The sequence below is a fragment of the Myodes glareolus genome, chromosome 2 (assembly GCF_982192425.1).
Source record: "Myodes glareolus chromosome 2, mMyoGla1.1, whole genome shotgun sequence".
In the NCBI taxonomy this organism is placed as follows: Eukaryota; Metazoa; Chordata; class Mammalia; order Rodentia; family Cricetidae; genus Myodes; species Myodes glareolus.
The window spans coordinates 137,236,573-137,255,971 of NC_142027.1; the positions used below are offsets into that span (position 1 = coordinate 137,236,573).

General features: G+C 49.1%; 1 protein-coding gene across 1 annotated transcript; it reads left to right on the top strand.

Moving 5' to 3' along the window:
• The first annotated feature begins 8,844 nt into the window (after positions 1-8,844).
• On the top strand, positions 8,845-18,382 carry Rfc5 (replication factor C subunit 5). Its single transcript, XM_048422790.3, has 11 exons — positions 8,845-8,982; positions 10,070-10,134; positions 10,881-11,017; positions 12,317-12,396; positions 13,171-13,244; positions 14,332-14,491; positions 15,111-15,192; positions 15,515-15,644; positions 16,011-16,088; positions 17,145-17,199; positions 18,071-18,382. Exons 1-11 carry the CDS (start codon positions 8,924-8,926, stop codon positions 18,165-18,167), a joined length of 1,017 nt encoding a protein of 338 aa, XP_048278747.3. The 5' UTR covers positions 8,845-8,923; the 3' UTR covers positions 18,168-18,382.
• The last annotated feature ends 1,017 nt before the right edge of the window (positions 18,383-19,399 follow it).

Consider the following 19,399-nt stretch of genomic DNA (forward strand, 5'->3'; position numbering starts at 1 on the left):
TGCTGGAACTCACGTTCTGTCTCCACTCAGCTCTCAGAGGACTTTAAACTAATTGTGTGGTTTTGGAGTGATGATAAAAATTCTGAATTGTCACAAGTCTGTCACAAGCCGAGAGAAAAATAAATAATAGAGCTGTCAGTATTCAGAGAGGTGTGTGTCTGTGTGTGTGTGCACGCCTGTGTGTGTCTATGCATCTGTGTGTGTGTGTGTGTGTCTGTGCGAGAATCAGCTTTATGTTACCTTAATGTGACACCTGAGATCATGAATTTTACACAGAAGTTTCCTTGGATCACAGTCTTATGGGCAGACGTCTGTGGTAGGCTGGTACCTCTGCTTTTAAGCCGGTGGTGAGGCAGAACATCATGGCTGGAGCACATGGTGGAGAAAGTATTTGTTTCATGGTAGACGGGAAGTGAGGAGAGATAGGAAGGTCCTGGGTTCCGGTTATCCCCATCAAGGGCACGCCTACCTATGACCTAAAGACCTCCTACCAGGTACCACCTCGGAGACGTTCCGTCACCTCTTGATAGTACCAAGCAAACACACAGGCCTTGTGACCCTTGCAGATCTAAACTGTACCAGCCGACAAAGGCTTTCAATAGGCTGCCGAAAGCACTAATGGACCAGTGGCCCTCTTCCAACATTTGGGCCAGTTTCTCTACAGTTTCCTGAACAACTTCAAGGGAAAGAAGGGGAAAATTGGGCTCTCAGTCCCACTGGTCACCTCTGGCCCTGGCCCATGTTCATGCATGGGTGAGAAAGCCTGCATGCATGCATGCATACACTCACACCCACCCTTACACACACACACACACACACACACACACACACACACACACACACTTAGAAAACAAAATAAACTTAAAACAAACAAAACCATTTCTGTCTGTAGCTGCTTGCACCTAATCCACAGCCCTCCTAAATGACAATGTGACTGGCCAGAAAATGCCCTCCCTATTATGGGATTGAGGCATGGACTCCCAGAAGTAGTGAACTGCCCCTGACTTGGTTTGCTGGAGGTACTTCAGCCTTTATTTTGAACACAGTTTGTCTCTGCTCTGTCTCCCAGTGGAGTCCTCCAGCCTCCCTACTGACGACACACGTGAGACGCAGTCTCAGGTTTCCTGCTCAAATCTTATACTGGAAACTTGAGCTGAGTGCAATAGCTTGTGCCTTTACTTCCAGTGTCTGAAGGGCTGAAGCAGGGGCATTGCCTTGAGTCTAAAGCCAGCTGTGCTACATCACCTAAAAGGAAGAGAGGAAGGGTAGGTGGCGGTGCGCGTGGGGAGGCAACAACACTTTTGTTGGGGGGAGGTTTAAAGCCTCTCAGGTACTCTTTAAAAACAATTTTACGTGTGTGTGTGTGTGTGTGTGTGTGTGTGTGTACGTACAGGTAAGTGTAAGTGCTCTTAGAAACCAGAAGAGGGTGCCAGATCCCTCTCCAGTTGAAGTTACAGGTGGTTGTGAGCCACCTGAGATGGATATGGGAACTAAACTCCAGTCCTCTGCTGGATCAGTAGTAGGGGCTCACATCCTTCCAGCCCCTTCCCAAGTAGTTTTAATCCTGAACCATCTATACCCATTTTTCAGATGCCAGTATTGAGATCAAAAGACATGCTAAGTAGCTTACCAACGGAACTCTATCTTCAGACAATGGCAAACGTGGAAATATGCAGCCCCCTCCTGTGCACACGGGACATTAATAGGATATCTCAGTTTTTACACAGTGTCCCAGTGAGTACTGCTAAGTCAGACTTGATGGGGCAGGGCACTGTTTAGGACTAAATTCTTTTTTTAAAAAAAATATTTATTTATTTTGTAGATGGTGTTAGTTTCCATGTCTGCCTACATGCCAGAAGAGGGCACCAGACCTCATTATAGATGGTTGTGAGCCACCATGTGGTTGCTGGGAATTGAACTCAGGACCTCTGGAAGAACAGTCAGTTTTCTTAACCTCTGAGCCATCTCTCCAGCCCCTAGGACTAAATTCTTGAAGTTGGACCCAATACACCTGACCAAACAACATGGAATTACCATACCAGGACACATGTCATCAAATGGAACTTTAAGATGAACCAGTTTTCCAAAAACAGACAATATGGGAACAGGTGGCCAAAGGGGCCCAGCTGACTGAAGTAGGCACAGTAAGAATGTCCTGTCACTTTAAACATTTATATTATTCTATGTTCTGTGAGTATAATGAAATACCTGGGTCATGTACGATGCAAAAAGGTTTAGTTAGCTCACGGTTTTTGAAGCTAAGAATCCATAATTAGACTGGGCATGGCGGCACATACCTTTAATCCCAGCACTCGGGAGGCAGAGGCAGGTGGATCTCTGTGAGTGTGAGGCCAGTCTGGTCTACAGAGGAAGTTTCATGACAGCCAGAGCTGTTACACAAAAAACCTCATCTCAAAATAATAATAATAATAATAATTAATAATAATGATAATAAGAAGTCTATAATTGGTATCATTCATTGGACTACTGGTGAGGACAAATGGGGATGGCACCACAGTGGCAGAAAAAGCCAGAGATAATCAGAAGTCTGGCTTCTTTGTCATATCACAAAACAATATTAGTCTCCTGTGCGAGAAGATGCCAGCCCTTCATAGGGAACCACGTTTAATAAAGATGGGCAATGCCAGTCCTTGGTCTGGGGTCCAGAACTATAAAAAGGAGAAGGCAGGCCTGGGGGTGGTGGTGCACGCCTTTAATCCTAGAGGCAGGTGGATCTCAGTGAGTTCAAGGCCAGCCTGGTCTACAAAGCAAGTTCTAGGAGAGCCAAGATTGTCACCCAGAGAAACCCTGTCTCAAAAAAGCAAGGGGGAAAAAGGAGAAAGTGTGTTGTGCATCAGCATTCATCTCCCTCTGCCTCCTGACTGCAACACGGCCAGCTGCCCTGAGGTGTAGGAGGGTCTTCTGTCTATGTGTTGCTTTCATTGGTTGAATAAAGAGACTGCCTTGGCCTTTGATAGGACAGCAGCTTAGATAGGTGGAGTAGACAGAACAGAATGCTGGGAGAAAGGAGGCAGAGACAGAGAGCTGCCTGCTATGAACCTGCCAGGTCAGATATGCTCAATCTTTCCCGGTAAGCCACGGCCTCGTGGTAAGATACAGATTATTAGAAATGGGTTAAATCAAGATGTGAGAGTTAGCCAGTAAGAGGCTAGAACTAATGGGCCAGGCAGCAATTTAATTAATACAGTTTCTGTGTAATTATTTTGGGGTTTAAGCTAGCCGGACAGGACACAGCCCGTCCTTCTTACAACAGAGTGGCATTCCAATGTGGTAACTAGCTCCACGTAAAACCTAAGAGGGCTTAAAAAGGATTCTAGACACAAATAGAGAGTTTAACACAGCTTTTTGCTGTTTGCTGGCTGGTGTCGCAGAGAAATTTCCCTGACTCAGCAGCCGTAGTAGGAAAAAAAAAGCCGCGCTTTTTTTTTTTTTAAGCTTCCTGGGCTGCGCCGCCAGTGCAAACTCTGGCTATGGTGCATTTGTGGGCTTGGGTGTTTGTGTGTCCACTCGGGATTGAGGAAAGTAGCTGAGACCATGCCCGTGGCTCAGCTCTTCTTGCCTGGGCAGACGGCGGAATCAGGCTTGGGCAGGCCGGAGAGCATGGTGGATTTCTGCCGCCATACAGAGAGAAGTTTCCAGGCTGTGCAGTGCTCTGCATGGAAGATTTGGCTGTAACTCAGATAAAAAAGATTTATGTGTGGCACGCTCATTCTCTGGGTTGGACTGCTGAGGACAGCTCCTACCTGGTGGCCTCAGAGCTAGCAGGAATGGTATGTCCACCATTTTGAAATTGGAGAGAGGTGGAGCCAACATCCAGAGCAGCCCACCACTCCTTTTACTACAGCCCCGCTTGCCCACTGCCTTTTCCACCACTGTGGAACATCACACCCTTAAACCAGGAGCCAAAATAGACAATTTTCTCCCATCAGACGCTTTTGTATGGTATTTTGTTTTAGCAACGAGACAGTAATTACGATAGACACAACTGTAAAATAACCACTTGACTCTCTATCCTTTGTGTCTGAAGGGGAATATCATGAAGGGCTGACAGTTTGTTGACAGAGGTTTCTGTCCTGCTCATCCCCCAGCCATTCAGTCCCAAAGAAACACACAGAGGTCTACAGTAATTGTGAACTGGTTGACCTATTAGCTCAGGTTTCTTATTAACTTAGTCTTACATCTTAAATTAAACCATAATTCTTATCTGTGTTAGCCATGTGGCTTGGTAACTTTTATCAGTGAGGCATTCTCATCTTGCTTCCTCTGCATCTGGGTGATGACTGCAGACTGAGCCTTTCCTCTTCCCAGAATTCTTCTATTCTGCTCGCTCTGCCTATACTTCCTGTCTGACTACTGGTCAATCAGTATTTTATTAAACCAATAAGGTGACAATTCTTTACAGGGTACAAATCATTGTCCCACAGTAAAGAAAATGGGTCTCACACTTAAGTGAATTACAATACCGTGGAGAGTTTATTACACCACAGGTGGGGCACCCCACCCCCACCCTGAGTTTCAGAATTGATGAGTTTGGGATAGGGGAAAGTAATTATCATTTATTTCTAACAATGTCCCAGGGGACATTGCTGCCGTGACTGCTGCCAACCCAGAGTTCACTGGTGTCACAGCTGAGAGCTAGACTTTGAGAAATAGACTCTTGGTAAGATCTCATTCTGCCCCTAACAACAAGTGAGTAACTACTTTGCAGGAGCGACAAGAGGCCAAAATGGTCACTTCACTTGGGTTTCTTGCAACAATTGAGCCCTGGTGCTCTGTGCAGGCGCTCCTTGGCTTGGGAGGAGAGTTACATCCCACTGTCACACAAAATGAACATACTCCTCCAAACCCATCGTAAAGATGAGTACTTGTAAGTTGAACCACAGTCAAATGGGGGCCACGAATACAGTAAACACGAAACACTCTGAGCACTGGAGAGAGCACAGTAAAGCCCAGGGGAGATCAGCTGACATCAGCCACCCATTCATTAGTCCATTCAGCTGTTGTCGCGGGCTTCCTCTGAGCCAGTGTTACAGGCACCTGATCTGTATGTGGTGGTCAGCAATAAAGCATCTCCTTTCCTGGAGACACGATCCACCTCCAGACACACACAGATATGTCCTCAGTGCCGAATACAATATCATTCAAACAAATTCTGCATGCCAGGCACGCAACCCTAGGGTAGGAGTCCCTGCCCCAAGATGAGCGTGGTGGCACACACCTTTAATCCCAGCTTGTTTCTGGACAGAGTAGCGAGGCAGAAAGGGAGTCGTGGTTACAGATTAGGACAAAGATGATTTACCCTAGCTAGAATGTTCTTGGTATATCTTAGTTTTGGATTTTTCAAAATTGTGTATAGTCCTGGGATTCACTCTGTACAACAGGGTGGCCTCGAACTCACGGAGATCCACTTAACTCTGCTTTCCGAGTGCTGGGATCAAAGGTGAGTGCCACCACTGCCCAGCTTCCTCATTTTTCTTAAGAAAAATCAAAGCCGGGTGCGTTCCTAGAATCAGATAAACATAGACATGATTCTAAAGCTTTTATTTCTTATGGTGTGCGGGACAACTGGGCCAGAGGTAATCACAATGTTTTGGTTCCAAATGGCTACAGACATATGACACTGTATGTAGGGCAAAGGGACAACTGGAGCAGGAAACCGATCAATCACTGAGCACCCCGACTCTGAACCCAGCGTCAGAGAAAGAAACACACCCTGGATCTGAGACCTGGGCCAGGGAGAGAAACATTTTTATCCCTGAACCCAGGACTAAAGACCTGTGCCCTGACTCTGAAACTAGTGTCAAAGAAACACACTTTGTCCCCAGAATCAGAGGCAGTAAAAGAAATACGCCCTGGTCCTAAGATTAGAGTCAAAGGCTAAAGAGGACCAGTGAAAGAGACAGAGTTTGGCTATGAAGTCACAGCCATCTCTGCCCATGACCAGCTAAACTGACCAATCCCTGAGCAGGGAAAAACTAACCAATCCCTCTTCTCCTTGGGAAAACTCCGCCCCTAAGAAGCCCTATATAAGCCTCTCTGCCTGTTTGGTTAAGGGCCATTTATCCCTCCCTGGACTTTCTCCCGGACCCCTCCTTCCCAAATAAATTTCTATCGTCGTCTGCCTGCTGCAATGCCCTCCACCATGATAGTCGTGGGGTCACCTTCTGAAACTGTAAACAAGCCCGCAGTTAAATGCTTTCTTATGCCAGGCGTGGTGGCGCACACCTTTAATCCCAGCACTCGGGAGACAGAGGCAGGGGCCTCTGTGAGTCTATGGGACTGTGTGAGTCCGAGGCTAACCTGGTCTACAGAGTGAGTTCCAGGACAGAGAAACCCTGTCTTGAAAAAAAAAAAAACCAAAAAAGAAAGAAAGAAAAAACCGATTCTGTAAGTTGCCTTGGTAATGGTGTCTCTTCACAGAAAAGGAAAAGCAATGAAGAGAACCACACCTTCTAATCCTTTCCAAATAGTTCCACCAACTGGGGACAAAATATTTAAAAAAGATGAGCCTATGGGGACCATCTCTTATTCAAACCATCCTAACAACTTTTGAAGTTTTGTTTGAGATGAAAAAATATGAAACAAGAATAAGATGGCAGAGAATGGTAGAAGGGAGAGAACGCGGCACTGTCCTTGGTGCCTTGCTGTGTCACTGGGTCTAACTCTCACAGCCATCTCTGAGCAGATACTACTGTAGTACGCTGAGACTCTGGGCGTTGTGCTTGCTAGAGAGAAGGTATCATTCTACACTTCCCTGAGTCGAGTAACTAGTGACCTGAAGAACCAGTGTTCAAGTTGGCCTACGGAGGAAGCAAAGGGTTGGGGTGCTGTCCTCTGTAGAGCCCCCTTCTTCTGTGATGTGTTTTGTTTTGCTTTTGGAACAGGGTCTCGTGTAACCCGGTGTTGATAAAAATTCCTCCCGGGGAAGACGTAAGCAATGTCTAACTAAACTTCCCAGGTTCCAGTGACAAACTGAGGGGACTTCCTTACAGAGCAAAGGTGAGAATTACTTACAAGGGTGCGGGTGCTCCTTCCTCCAGAGACGGTACCAGAAAGGTTTTACCCAGCAGGGATGAGGATTTCCCCGTAGCCCCATCTCTTGGTCTTCTTTAGCTTATATACTCTAGTCCATTCCCACCTCCCCTGACCCCCCCCCATCTTCTTGCAATAAGGCAGCGCTGTACAATAAGCTGCAGGGAGCCGCTGTGTACGCAGGTGAAGTCCTCGGTCGGTGGAATTCTTTTGCAAGTGGGCGCAGCTGCAGTCCCCAAGATGGTGGTGCTTGGCTCCCAGGGCAGCTACACAGCGAAGAATGACCTTGCAATTCCAATGCTCCCGTCTGCACCTCACAGACTTGGCATAACAGGCACACTGGTTTCCGTGGTGCTATGAACCAAGTCCAGGGCTCTGTGCAAGCCACAGTACATACACCCTGACAACTGAGCCACCCCCCATCCCCTCACCCCTTCCCCTGGGTTCCAGGCAGGGGTTCCGCTGCAGCAACAGCTGCCCCTGTGTTTGTGGTCTGTCCTTTCTCTTCCCCACCCCCTGCTGGTGACAGTCGCTGATATCTCCCTCCCAACATTGCTCCCCATCCCAGCCTTGGATGCTCCTGGTGTCTTCATCTTGTTCATTGTGGCAGTGTCTTCCCAGGAGTTGGGAGACTGGAAGCAGGGAGTAAACTCTAGGTCAGTTGAGGCTCTAGAGACCCTGTCTTAAAATGAAAGCAAGCAAATAAATAATAATAAAGGCTTTATTGTGGATGCTATGCACTCTTTTTATAGAAAATTCAGAGCAGCAAAAAAAGTGAAATTTGAGCTGTTGAGATGGTCCAGTGGAGAAAGGGACCTGCAGCCAAGTTGCAGATGAGCACAGATTAATTTTCTTTTTCAAGACAGGGTCTCACCATGTAGCTCTGGCTGTCCTGGAACTCACTCTGTAGACCTTGAACTCAGAGATCTGCCTGCCTCTGCCTCCCAAGTGCTGAGACTGAAGGCGTGTGCCACCATGTCTGGCTCAAAATAAATTTTAAAGATGAAAATAAAATTGATCTGGAATCCTCTTGATGTAGGGAAAAATGTATGTGTGTGTGTGAATATATATATATATACATATATATAAACAGATGTCTTTATGTGTGTGTTTATGTATGTGTGAGTGTAAATGTATGTGAATGTGTTATATGCATGCTTGTATGTATGTGTGTATATGTAAACTGTGTGTATTGTGTGTTATATATGTTTGAGTGTGTATGTGCTTCTGTATGTGTGAGTGTGTGTGTTTATGTGTGTAAGCGTACATGTATATGAAAGTAGAAATCTATGTATGATGTATGTGTTTATATAACTGTATTCCTGTGCATATGTCTGTACGTGTATGTGTATATGAGTGCAAGTGTATGTATTTACATGTATGTATGAGTGTAAATGTATGTGGCTGTTGTGTATTCGTATGAACAGATGTATGTTTGCATATGTAACTGTTTTCGTGTGTATATGGCCGTATGCGTGTATGTGTGGGTACGCGCGCGCGCACGTGTGTGTTTATGTGTTGTTTGTTATGGAACCCAGGGGGCGGAATTGTTTCTGGCTGTGGAACCTGCTGTTCCTTTGCGGCTTGCCCTTGAGCTGGCAGGGTCTGACTCTGGTGAGGCCCTCGGTGGCACAGACTGCAGTGCGCGGTCTCCCTGGACCTCCTGCGTGGCTGAGACAGCCCGCTCCAGCTGCAGCGGGGCAGCGGATCCGCGCCTCGGGTTACCTAGCAACTAGCGCCTTAGCAACAGGGAGGAGGCGGGCCGGAGGGAGGAAGCCGGAAGCGGGAGGCGAAGCCTCGCGAGGGTTGGTTTGCGCGCGGACTCCGAGTGCGGCGGGTCGGTGGCCCGGTCCTGTAGCATCTGTCACTCATGGCGGGGGCGCCTCCGCAGCAGCGGCCCACCGAGGCCCGGGCCCGGAACTTGCCCTGGTAGGAACGGCCCCGCATCCTGCTTCCCGCCCTTCTTTCTAGAAGCTTTGCGATCCTTTTCCCTCTCCCGGCCTGCGGCCCGTATCGGCGCTGCAGACACCCGGCCCTGGCGCCGCAGACTTGCCTGCAGCCGTCCGCTCGCCCGCGTTCACACCAAACAGCCCCGCTACCGAGACCTGAGCGCAGTTTAACCATCCTCGGGTGCCTCGAACATCGCCATTGCGCTTTGATGACCCTAAGAGATCGATCCTGGCTTTTTTTAGAAAAGCTCAGAGACTGGGGGAGTGAGTAGGCTTGGATTTGAACTCAAGTGTCCGAATTCAGCGCTTGCTTTCTTTTTTCCTTTCATATTACCATTTATTTATTTGCGGGGGAGGGGAGCGTAGCAGCGCACCTGCGTGGAGGGCAGAGGACAACTTGTAGAACCCGGTTCCTTCCACCAACGAGAATTCTCGGGATCGAACGCAGGTCCTCAGACTTAGCGTTAAGTGCTGTTACTTGCTGAGCCATCTCGGGCTCCAGGGCTTGCCTTCTGAACAGTCCTACAGCACCTAAAGATGTTTTAAGCAAGCCTGACCATTCTTTTTACTTTTCTGTTCTATGCCTGAAGAGGAAGAATTATCTTGGGCCACACGTTAAAGTCACAGGACTGGAGTCACAGACTGTGGCATTTTGAGTCTGACTTCTCGAACTCAAGGTTGTCCCGTGCTGTAGCATGGCTCGGCCAAATCCTAACTTGCTTGTGGAAATCTGAGTGTGACTTCCTTCACAAATTCACGTGCCTGTCCAAATTGTTGAGGTTCAGTACTGTTGACTTGGAGGCCTCCTGTGGGGGTGGGGCAACAGGGAGCTGTCCTGCCCACTGGAGGATATTCAGCAGCCTCCTGACTCCGGCTCACCAGATGCCACTAACACCCTCTGCCCACTGCCCACGTCTTACAGCTAATGGTCTGACAGATGTCCCCTGGGGGACAGGACCCACCACTGGTTGTGACAGCTAGTGGCTGTGTTGTGATGTGAAGGGGCTTGTTTGCATGTGACAGAACGTGGCTGTATATGCTGTGACTCGTGCTGAATCCTGTTTCAGGGTTGAAAAGTACCGGCCGCAGACCCTAGGCGATCTCATTTCTCATCAGGAGGTTCTGAGTACCAGTGAGTATCCCCATCTGTTGCTGGTGTCCTTGTGGGAGGGCTTGGCTACATTTGGTGATGATGCTGTCTTTACTGGGTGATCGTGTAAAGAATGAACTGGACTTTATAGATAGAGGGGGGGCGTGTTGGTTCCTTTTCCATATGTGCACCAAAATACCTACAAGGACAAAATGTGAAAGGTATATTTATTTTTATTGGTTAGGTGTTTTGTTTACACATTTATGTCTGTGCACCATGTATGCCTGGTGCCTCCAGAGGCCAGAAGAGGTAATTGGGTCCTCTGGAAGGCAGCTGTGAGCCACAGTGTAGGTGCTAGGAGCCAAACCCTGTCCTCTGGAAGGACAGCAAGCCCTCACTGAACTGCTGGACCATCTTTCCAATTCCCCACCCCCTAAGGAGACAATTTAGAGGAGGGAAGATTGATTTTCCCTCATGGGATCAGAGGTTTTGGCCCACACTCTCTGGATCCATTGACTGTAGGCCTGGTGAGCAGAACTTCATGGCCTGGGGAGCACATGGTGGACAGGAAGTAGAGAGCTAGGAAGGGGTCAGGTATGACCCTCAAAGGCATGTCTCCAGTGACCTGCTTCCTCCAACTAGGCCGTGCCTCTCACTTTTCTAGAACATCCCAAGGTAGCTAGTGTAAGTCCACAGAAGACATAGTCAAACCATGATGTGACTTCCGGACTTAACCTCCCCACGTCTGCCTCCCGGGGACTGACGGTGTCTCCTTCCTCCTGCCTCAGTTCAGAAGTTCATCAGTGAAGACCGCTTGCCACACCTGCTTCTCTATGGCCCTCCAGGGACAGGAAAGACGTCCACTATCCTGGCTTGTGCCAAGCAGCTGTACAAAGATAAGGAGTTTGGCTCCATGGTCTTGGAGGTGAATGGGACAGTCTCGCGCTAGAGGGAGTTCAGACCTCCGGGCTCTTCCTTTAGTTCCCCTACTTCTCTGCTCTTCCCTGGCCTTCCGGGTCCTGGTTGGGTTTGGCCAGCAAGATCTGAGCAGGTTTGGGGGGGTGGACCCCCTAGGGAGTAAACACTGGGCAGCCTCCACTTCCTGCAGGGTCCAACTCAGAGGTCCTGCCCTCCCCACAGCCTGCTCAACCTGCCCATAGCTCTTGTTGAGCCCCTTCAGATTTAGGGGTGGTAACGACAGCCTCTGTATAGCAGTGGTTTTCAACCTTCCTAATGCTGTGGCGTTAATACAGTTCTTCGTGTTGTGAGGGAACCCCAGCCATAAAATTATTTTCATTGCTACTTCATAACTTTAATTTTGCTCGTTGTGTTTCCCAGTGGCCTTAACTGACACCTGTGAACGGGTCCATTAGATAGATGCCCCTCTTAAAGGGGTCACGACCCACAGGTTGAGAACCATTGCTTTAGACTCACAAACACCTTTGAAATGTCCTTTTCTTCATCTGGATCTTCTTAGATTACTGCACGGAGATATGCCATCTGAGGCTGGTGGGACCTTGACTGAGAATACCCTTAGATTATAAAAATCTAAACGTTGTATTTGAAAGAAAAGTGTTTGAAGGGCTAGGAATGTAGCTCCGCTGTTGGAGTACCTGCCACCATACCTGAAGTCCTGGGTTTGGTCCTGAGCATGGAATCCAGATGCACACCTATAATCCCAGCACTCGGCAAGTGGAGGCAGGAGGATCATGATGTTCATGGTCATCTTAGGCTATGTGAGCTCAAGACCAACTTGAAGACAAAAGACCCTCACTCAAACAAAAGTGTTTGATTTACACAGTAGACACGAGGCTTGGCCCTGGCTGGTCAGTGTTCTTGCTTTAGCTCATTCATTTAGCACCTGATGGCCCCCAGGGGGTAAGAACTAAAGTTATCATCGTTTTCTCATGGTAGAGTTACTGGCTCAGGATCACCAGGCCCTGTGTTATTTCATAAGTTTATGTGGGTGTGGTGCTGTGAGGTTGAGTACAGGGGATTCATTCCGAATGATTGTATCTTAGCTGTCATTGGATCTAGAGGATTAGCTGGCACTACTGGAGTATCTTAGCTGTCATTGGACCTTAAGGATTAGCTGGCACTACTGGAGTATCTTAGCTGTTATTGGATCTGGAGAACTAGCTGGCACTACTGGGGTGCTGAGAAGACAGGACTTTATAGCTGGCATAGGGTGTGATTTTCACTGCAGCCTCTCTTTCGAGTGTAGCTGAATGCTTCCGATGACCGAGGAATCGATATCGTTCGGGGGCCAATCCTCAGCTTTGCCAGCACAAGGACAATCTTCAAGTAAGAATTCTATATATTTCTTTCCCTAGCGATCTCAGTGCATGAAGTCAGGACATAGCCTCACTGTTTGGTCTTCCCTTTGACCAGTGTCTAAAGGGAAGAAGGAATAGCTTTGTTAGAAGTGAACAGACAAGTCAAGGACGGTCCAGGAGATGTGGGGGTGCTAGGGCAGGTTACTGCCTGAGCCTACATCAGAAGCAACCCTTGGGAACATCAGCTCCATGTGGGTCATTAACTGGGCAAGACTGGATGAACTGGTCTGAATTTAAACAGATAACTGAGGTCAGGAAGGATGACTGGCATATTGGTCAAAATAAGAAGAGGAAGGAACTGGTAGGATGGCTCAGTGGGTTAAAATATTTGCCACCAAGCCTGATGACAAGTTCGATCCCTGGAACCCACACGGTAAAAGGAGAGATCCTGTGACCTCCTCGTTTGTGCTGTGGCACTCGGTGCACACACACACACACGTGTAATAAATGGGCTTGGATGTGTGTGTAGCTGTTTGGCCTACTCACAGCCCTGGGTTCCAGCCCCACAAACAAGCAGCTGGCAAAAGAACACTGCGAGCAATGAAGGATGATTCTAGAAGAAATTACCCCTCCCTTCTGGCTATGAGTGAAGGCATGAAGGCAGGTGTGAACGCGGGTGTCAGCCTCCCTCAAGGTCTGTTCTCAGACAAGATGGTCTTGAGGTACCCAAGTGTGAAGATGTAGGCTCTGCCTGGGTGTGGGAGGGAGCTAAGGAAACCTTAGCATGTGTTTGTTCTCCCAGGAAAGGATTTAAGCTTGTGATCCTGGATGAAGCTGATGCCATGACTCAAGATGCCCAGAATGCCTTGAGACGAGGTAAGACTTGTTGCCCCACCTGACATGTTGGCCAGAAGCATACTGAAAGCCAGGAATTCTGGGTGTGAGATTATTTTCCCATCAGGAGGCACCTCTTAGTGATTCAGACAGGACTGTCCTGTAGCCAGGTCTCCTTCAGCACCCTGAGTATGGCTAGTCTCTGTCATCTCGTCCTCCTCTACTGATGGTTTCTGTTCTAGACTTAGTGGGGATAAGGCTTCATTTCCTAATCTACCGGCAGACCCTCCACCATTGGGGAAAAAAACAAACAGAAGGCAAGACTCTGACTGTCGGAGTGGCTACAGTGTAGACTGAGCCGTATTTTTCTGTGAAATGGGGCTGGTGCCAGTCCTGTTAAAGGCCCTTCTGTGAGCCGCTCCCACTAACACTCCCAGGGAATCTGCTGGGAGAAGAGCAGCTTCGGGGGCCTGTGGAGATGACACCTGGGTGGGAAGGACGGCAGTGCCCATGGCAGAGAGGAGGGACACAAACAGAATGGCTTCTGGTCTTAGAGTGCTGGCTTCCTTCCTTCAGCATCTTGTTCTGCCAAGTGACTGTCAGTGTGGGCAGATCTCTGTGGGGACACTGGTGTCCTGTGCATCTCTCAGCACTGGCTGTTGCTCCCTGGATGCTCCTAGATTCCAGGCATGACTGCAGTGAAGAATGCACAGAGCCATCCCCCTGCCTCGAGAAGGTGACCTTGGCAGCCTATCAGACAGCATCTTACACGAAGGGATGGGACTCATGGACAGACTGGGCTCGAGTGCTAGGATTGTGGCAGATCATAAAAAGCATTTTGTGCATTCTAATATGTTTGTTAGCTTTGAAAGTATAGTGGCAGCTGGGGGTGGTGACTCATGCCAGTAATCCCAGCACTCCAAAGGCTGAAACGGGTGGACTGCCTGGAGTTTGAGGCCAGCCTGGACTACAGAGATCTACACAGGAAGGTGGCTGAGCTGGACAGGTTGCTCAACACCCTTTATCACCCTCTGCCCTTGCGGGCAGCTAGCGTCCCCACTCTTACTGTCGTTAAACCTTCTGAACGGTCAGAGTGGACGCTGATGTGAGGTGTTTGGTTGTCTCCCAGTGATCGAGAAGTTCACAGAGAACACCAGGTTTTGCCTCATCTGTAACTACCTGTCCAAGATCATCCCTGCCTTGCAGTCAAGGTGCACAAGGTTCAGATTTGGCCCTCTGACGCCAGAACTCATGGTTCCTCGCCTGGAGCATGTCATAGAAGAGGAGAAGTGAGTTGCTTTATAAGAAGGAAGCGGGAGGGTCTTGGGCATTGAGTGGCATGGAGGCAAGTTGGGCAGAGCGCTCAGTCCAAGGGGAAGCCTTGGGGACCACTGGCTGCTGTCATTTTCTGTGGGCCCTGGATATTCTACCTCATGAGCCCTTTTGATTTTTCTTGACCCCTCACCTGCTTTCCTGAAAGCTGTTCCCTCTGTCATGGGAACTGACTATTGCTGGGTCCCTTTTTGGAGATACTGCCTACTGGCTGAAGGGGGGGTTCTGAGACACTCATTCTGGGCAATCAGATGCAGAGCTGTGGCCTCTTCTTTCCAGAGAAAGTCGCTCATAGCAGCAGCTTCCTTAGGACCTTAGTTCACAGTTAAGACTCTGGGTGGGGCATGGCTACTCACATGACACGTCCCTAAGCATTGTGGTGGCTTCTAGATGCCATAGGTCAGGAAAGAGCTGTCACCGCCATTCTGCTGTTTTTTGTTTTTTTTTGTTTTTGTTTTTTTTTTTTTTAAAAAAAAGCTCTAATCATTTGAGGCCATTTTGTTCCCCATGGTTGAGGATGTTTGTGCTCTTTGGGAGGGGGACGACTTTATAACTCCTTTTCCTGTTTCCCTTTAGTGTTGATATAAGTGAAGATGGAATGAAGGCTCTTGTCACTCTGTCCAGTGGGGATATGCGAAGGGCTTTAAACATTCTGCAGGTATGATCCTACTCCAGGCATATTAAACCATTGCTTTGAATAGCTTTACAAGACAGACAGACAGACAGACAATCCATACATTCATTGAGAAGCCTAGACCTAGTAAGACACACCTTGTCGGGTGCCGTTGTCTGCCTGGTTGTTCTCCTAAGGGAGACTTGGAGCTGCTGTGAGAGACACTGGGGGAGAATGCTGACTACTGACTCCGGCAAGCAGCAGCACTGGCACAATGCAGCGGAGAGCGGCTTCTCTGCAGACAGTACAGGGTCCATGCTGTCCTTGGCTGTGCCGTGTCACAGCCCCTGGGTCCTCCTGTCTGCAGAGTACCAATATGGCCTTTGGGAAGGTGACAGAAGAGACCGTCTACACCTGCACCGGGCATCCCCTTAAGACAGACATTGCCAACATTCTGGACTGGATGCTGAATCAAGACTTCACCACTGCCTACAGAAGTATCCTTTCTGGTGACTGCTGCCAGCATCTGACATGCCTTCTCCTCCTGATGGCACTGGCCTGAGAGAGGCTGAGAGGAGGTTCTCCGTCTGCGCTGAGATGGAAAGCTGCAGATAATGGGTGTGGTCTTCTAGGCAGCCATTTGCTCTGCACTCTGGGAGACAAAGCTGTGCTTCTTAGAGAAGCCTTATTGAAGATGAAGTGGGACAAGTTAGAATTAGGCCTGCGTGTAGCTCCAAGTGGAGAGGCGTCTGTCTGTGCTGGGGTGAAAAGCCTCACTTTGAAGTCACTCAGTGAGGGCCGGGGCTGAAGTCTCCCTGCAGCATGTTCTGGAATAGCTGTCCATCCCTAACTGCTCCTCCCAGACATCATGGAGCTGAAGACTCTGAAGGGCTTGGCTCTGCATGACATCCTGACTGAGGTTCACCTGTTTGTGCACAGAGGTAACTGGTGGCCCCTGGTGTGGAGTGGGGTGGGTGTAAGGACTTCACACACAGACAGGACAGTCTGGCCCTTAAGCGTCAGCAGTTCTGAACTGCTGTTACAGCTTCGTCCAAACCCTTCTTAATCTCTGGGCTACTGGGGTGAGCAGAAATAACCCTGAGCAGCGAGCTGTATTTCCTCGAGGGAACGTCTTGAGCAGTAGTAGGATGTTTTACTCTTCACCCCACTCTAGGGTATGGACTGAATCCAGGGCCCTGCACATGCATGTGGCTTATCTGTTGGCTGTATCCACAGAGCCCAGGGCTGTGGCATCCTAAGCTGCTCTCCGGCCCATGAGTCGCATTTCTAGGATCAGCTCCCTTGAAGAGGAGATTGTGTAAACAGCAGCCTTTAGGATCTGCTTCCTGTCTTCTGTGTTGGGGTCATCTCAGCTTGGGCCACGCCTGGGAGCAGGGTGGGGGTAGGGCGAGCCAGGTGCCAGCTTCTGTAAGCAGCTCTCCAGGGACCTCCATATGGCCTTGAGAAGTCTCCTCCAAAGGGAGAGGCTCCCTCAAGCATCCGGTACTGTGTGCTTATGTGGAACCTGTTGCCCAGGTTTGGCTTTAGAACTCAGAATGAGCTTTTCTAGTTAATGTGTGGCTGTCGCCCACTATGGACAGTGTTGACTTGTCCGTGTTCCACATCACCTAACTGGGATGCAGACTATGCGTCTGATTCAGTGTTCTATGCTTTGGTGATACAGGTGATGGAATTAATCTTATGCATGCTAGCCAAGCACTCTTCCACTGAACTACATTCCAGCCTGGATATTTTCGTAGCCACACTACAAACAAAAGTCACAAAAGCGCTGATAACCACCCACGGGGCCTGTACCATCCTCAGTTTCGTGGTCTGGTGGCTGCCACGGGCCTGAGGCTCGGCCCTGTCAGAAGTCCCATGTGTGGTGGCTGCCACGGGCCTGAGGCTCGGCCCTGTCAGAAGTCCCATGTGTGGTGGCTGTGGTTTTGTTTTGTATTAGGAAGTGACACATCTTACTCGTTCTTCTTTTCCCACAGTTGACTTTCCATCTTCAGTTCGGATACAATTACTGACCAAGATGGCAGACATTGAGTGAGTGTTTTCCTAGTTTCAATCCCTTGCCTGTCTCGTCTCCTGCTGTAAGCTTTCTAGTTTCAGCTTGTGTGGCTTTAGTTTGTATGCTCCTCAGACAGGGGTGACCTAGCTTGGGTAGTGCCAAGTGGAATGTGCTGAAGGATGGGCTGCCTGCAGAACACAGAGTAGCACTCAGGGCAAGCACAGCCCAGTCCCAGGACTAAGCAGAGGGTCACTTCAGTCCTCAAAGCTCTAGCCTTTGGCTCTGCACAGATCAGGTATGCAGACTGTTTGGGGGTGCCCAGCTACCCTCTTATTAAGGCGTTGTAGCATGCAGGAGCACACTGGAGGAAAAGCAAACAAGCTCAATTTCCCACTTTTCCCAGTTCAGTAAACACTGTCATTAGTCCCTAGTGACACTGGTAGCTGTCATTTAAGTGGACAGCACACTGGGCCTCAGTCAAATGTCAGTATCCCCAGCTCCAGCAGGCTGTCCCTGGCACATATAGACAGACTGGGTCATTTTCTATCACTGCATTGGGAGTGATTTTGCTTTCGGTGGCTAGGCATTTAAAAGTGACAAGATGAACAGCCAGTGCCTTGCTCTGCTACCTAAACCACAAACCTCCACCTCCCTTCTGCAATGCCACAGCCAAGGTTGTATCAGTCTGTAACCTCGCACATGCCCCGTCATCTGCGGAGGGTGGAGTGGGTAGAATCCAGAGCCTCCCAGAGCTAGCTTTCCAGTCTGTCCTCGGCAGGACAGCAGCCCTCTGCAGGGTGTTTTCAGCTCTGGTGCCCCCTGGCAAGCTACGGCAGCTCTCACGTTCTCCCACTCACAGGCAGGGCCTAGGTGTACTTTATTTTCAACTTGGGTTGGTGTCTACAGGTACAGACTTTCTGTTGGCACCAATGAGAAGATACAGCTGAGCTCCCTCATCGCTGCTTTTCAAGTCACCAGAGACCTGATAGTCTCAGAGGCCTAGCCACTCCAATGCCCAACAGTGACAGAGGACAGACGACTTGCTTACTGGTGAAGTACTGCCCTGGACTACTGGATAGAGGAGGTCACAGAAGTCTCTCCCCTGGCATTTGGGCAGTGCTATCTGGCTGTCTGGAGTGGGACCTACCAAGCAACTTTAATCCTAACTATCCACACTGCTTGTCTTTTGTACGGAAAAATAAATCTTTTTTTGCGGGGGTGGGGGTGGAGGATGCTTAAAATCTTTACTGTCAGTTGCTGGGTTGACAAAATTGGCCTCACCTCAGGTCTGCAGTGTGATGTTCAAATTGAACAACCCTTCAGATATCTTCCAATTTAGGGTCTGCGTCCCTGGATTTAAACTTTCTCACTTTTGCATATACTTTAAATGGGTGCTAGTGGGTTTCTGATCAAAACTGTTTTGTTACAAAGTTTCAAATTGGTCTTTTGCCCAGTGTGGTGACATGCTTATAACCTCAGGACTCAAGAGGTTGAGGCAGAACTGCAGAATTACCAGCCTGCTGAGATAAACCCTATCCAGAAACAAAATACCTGTCCTTTTCTTTTTCAGAAGGCTTCCCAGCAGGTTCCAAATTCTCTTGTGACAGCAGCAGAGAAACTGTAAAAGTACAGTCAGGGCTGCCTTTCTGGGCCAGTGACCACAAGCCTCACTTGTCGGGGAGGGACGGGTGCTGCGGTGCCCCTGCCTGCGCGGTCTGGCTGCACTCAGACATCCTCCACGGTAGGAGTGGTGCTCGCCCAGTGCCCTACGCCTGCTGTCTCTAGTGTCTCAGGGTAAGCTCTCCTTGGAGGCTATTCCTAATAAAGCTGTTCTGGCAGGCCTCTGTACAAGGTAGAAAAGTGTACGCATCCCCTTGGGACCAAACTTCCCCTGGGCTAGAGAGGGGCTGTGCACGCTACTGACACGGAGTGCACCTGGTGTTCCATGACCTACTTGCTGTTTACTGGGTTAGCTGTGTGAGGTGCATCTGAGGTGGAGGTATTTTCAGCACCATGGACTGTGAAGTTGAGCATATGCTGTCTAAAGGAGAAATCTGCTTGTCCATGGAGAGCTTGCTCCCCAAGTCTCCCAGTGGAGTTTGAAGCTGCAGGCAAGTGGCCAGGGTTGGAGGTAGTGTCTCAGTCACACGGCTGAACCTGAACTGTCCACTGGAGTCCAACTCTCCCAAGATTTTTTTTTCTTAATGGAAAAAAAAGGACAGAGACAGGCTTTTT

What these genes read in the sequence shown, in the direction of transcription:
- Rfc5 (XM_048422790.3), top strand. Translation starts at nt 8,924, where the DNA reads ATGGCGGGGGCGCCTCCGCAGCAGCGGCCCACCGAGGCCCGGGCCCGG. An exon ending in CGGGCCCGGAACTTGCCCTG is followed by an intron (nt 8,983 to 10,069) that starts GTAGGAACGGCC and finishes ATCCTGTTTCAG; the next exon opens with GGTTGAAAAGTACCGGCCGC. An exon ending in TTGGCTCCATGGTCTTGGAG is followed by an intron (nt 11,018 to 12,316) that starts GTGAATGGGACA and finishes TTTCGAGTGTAG; the next exon opens with CTGAATGCTTCCGATGACCG.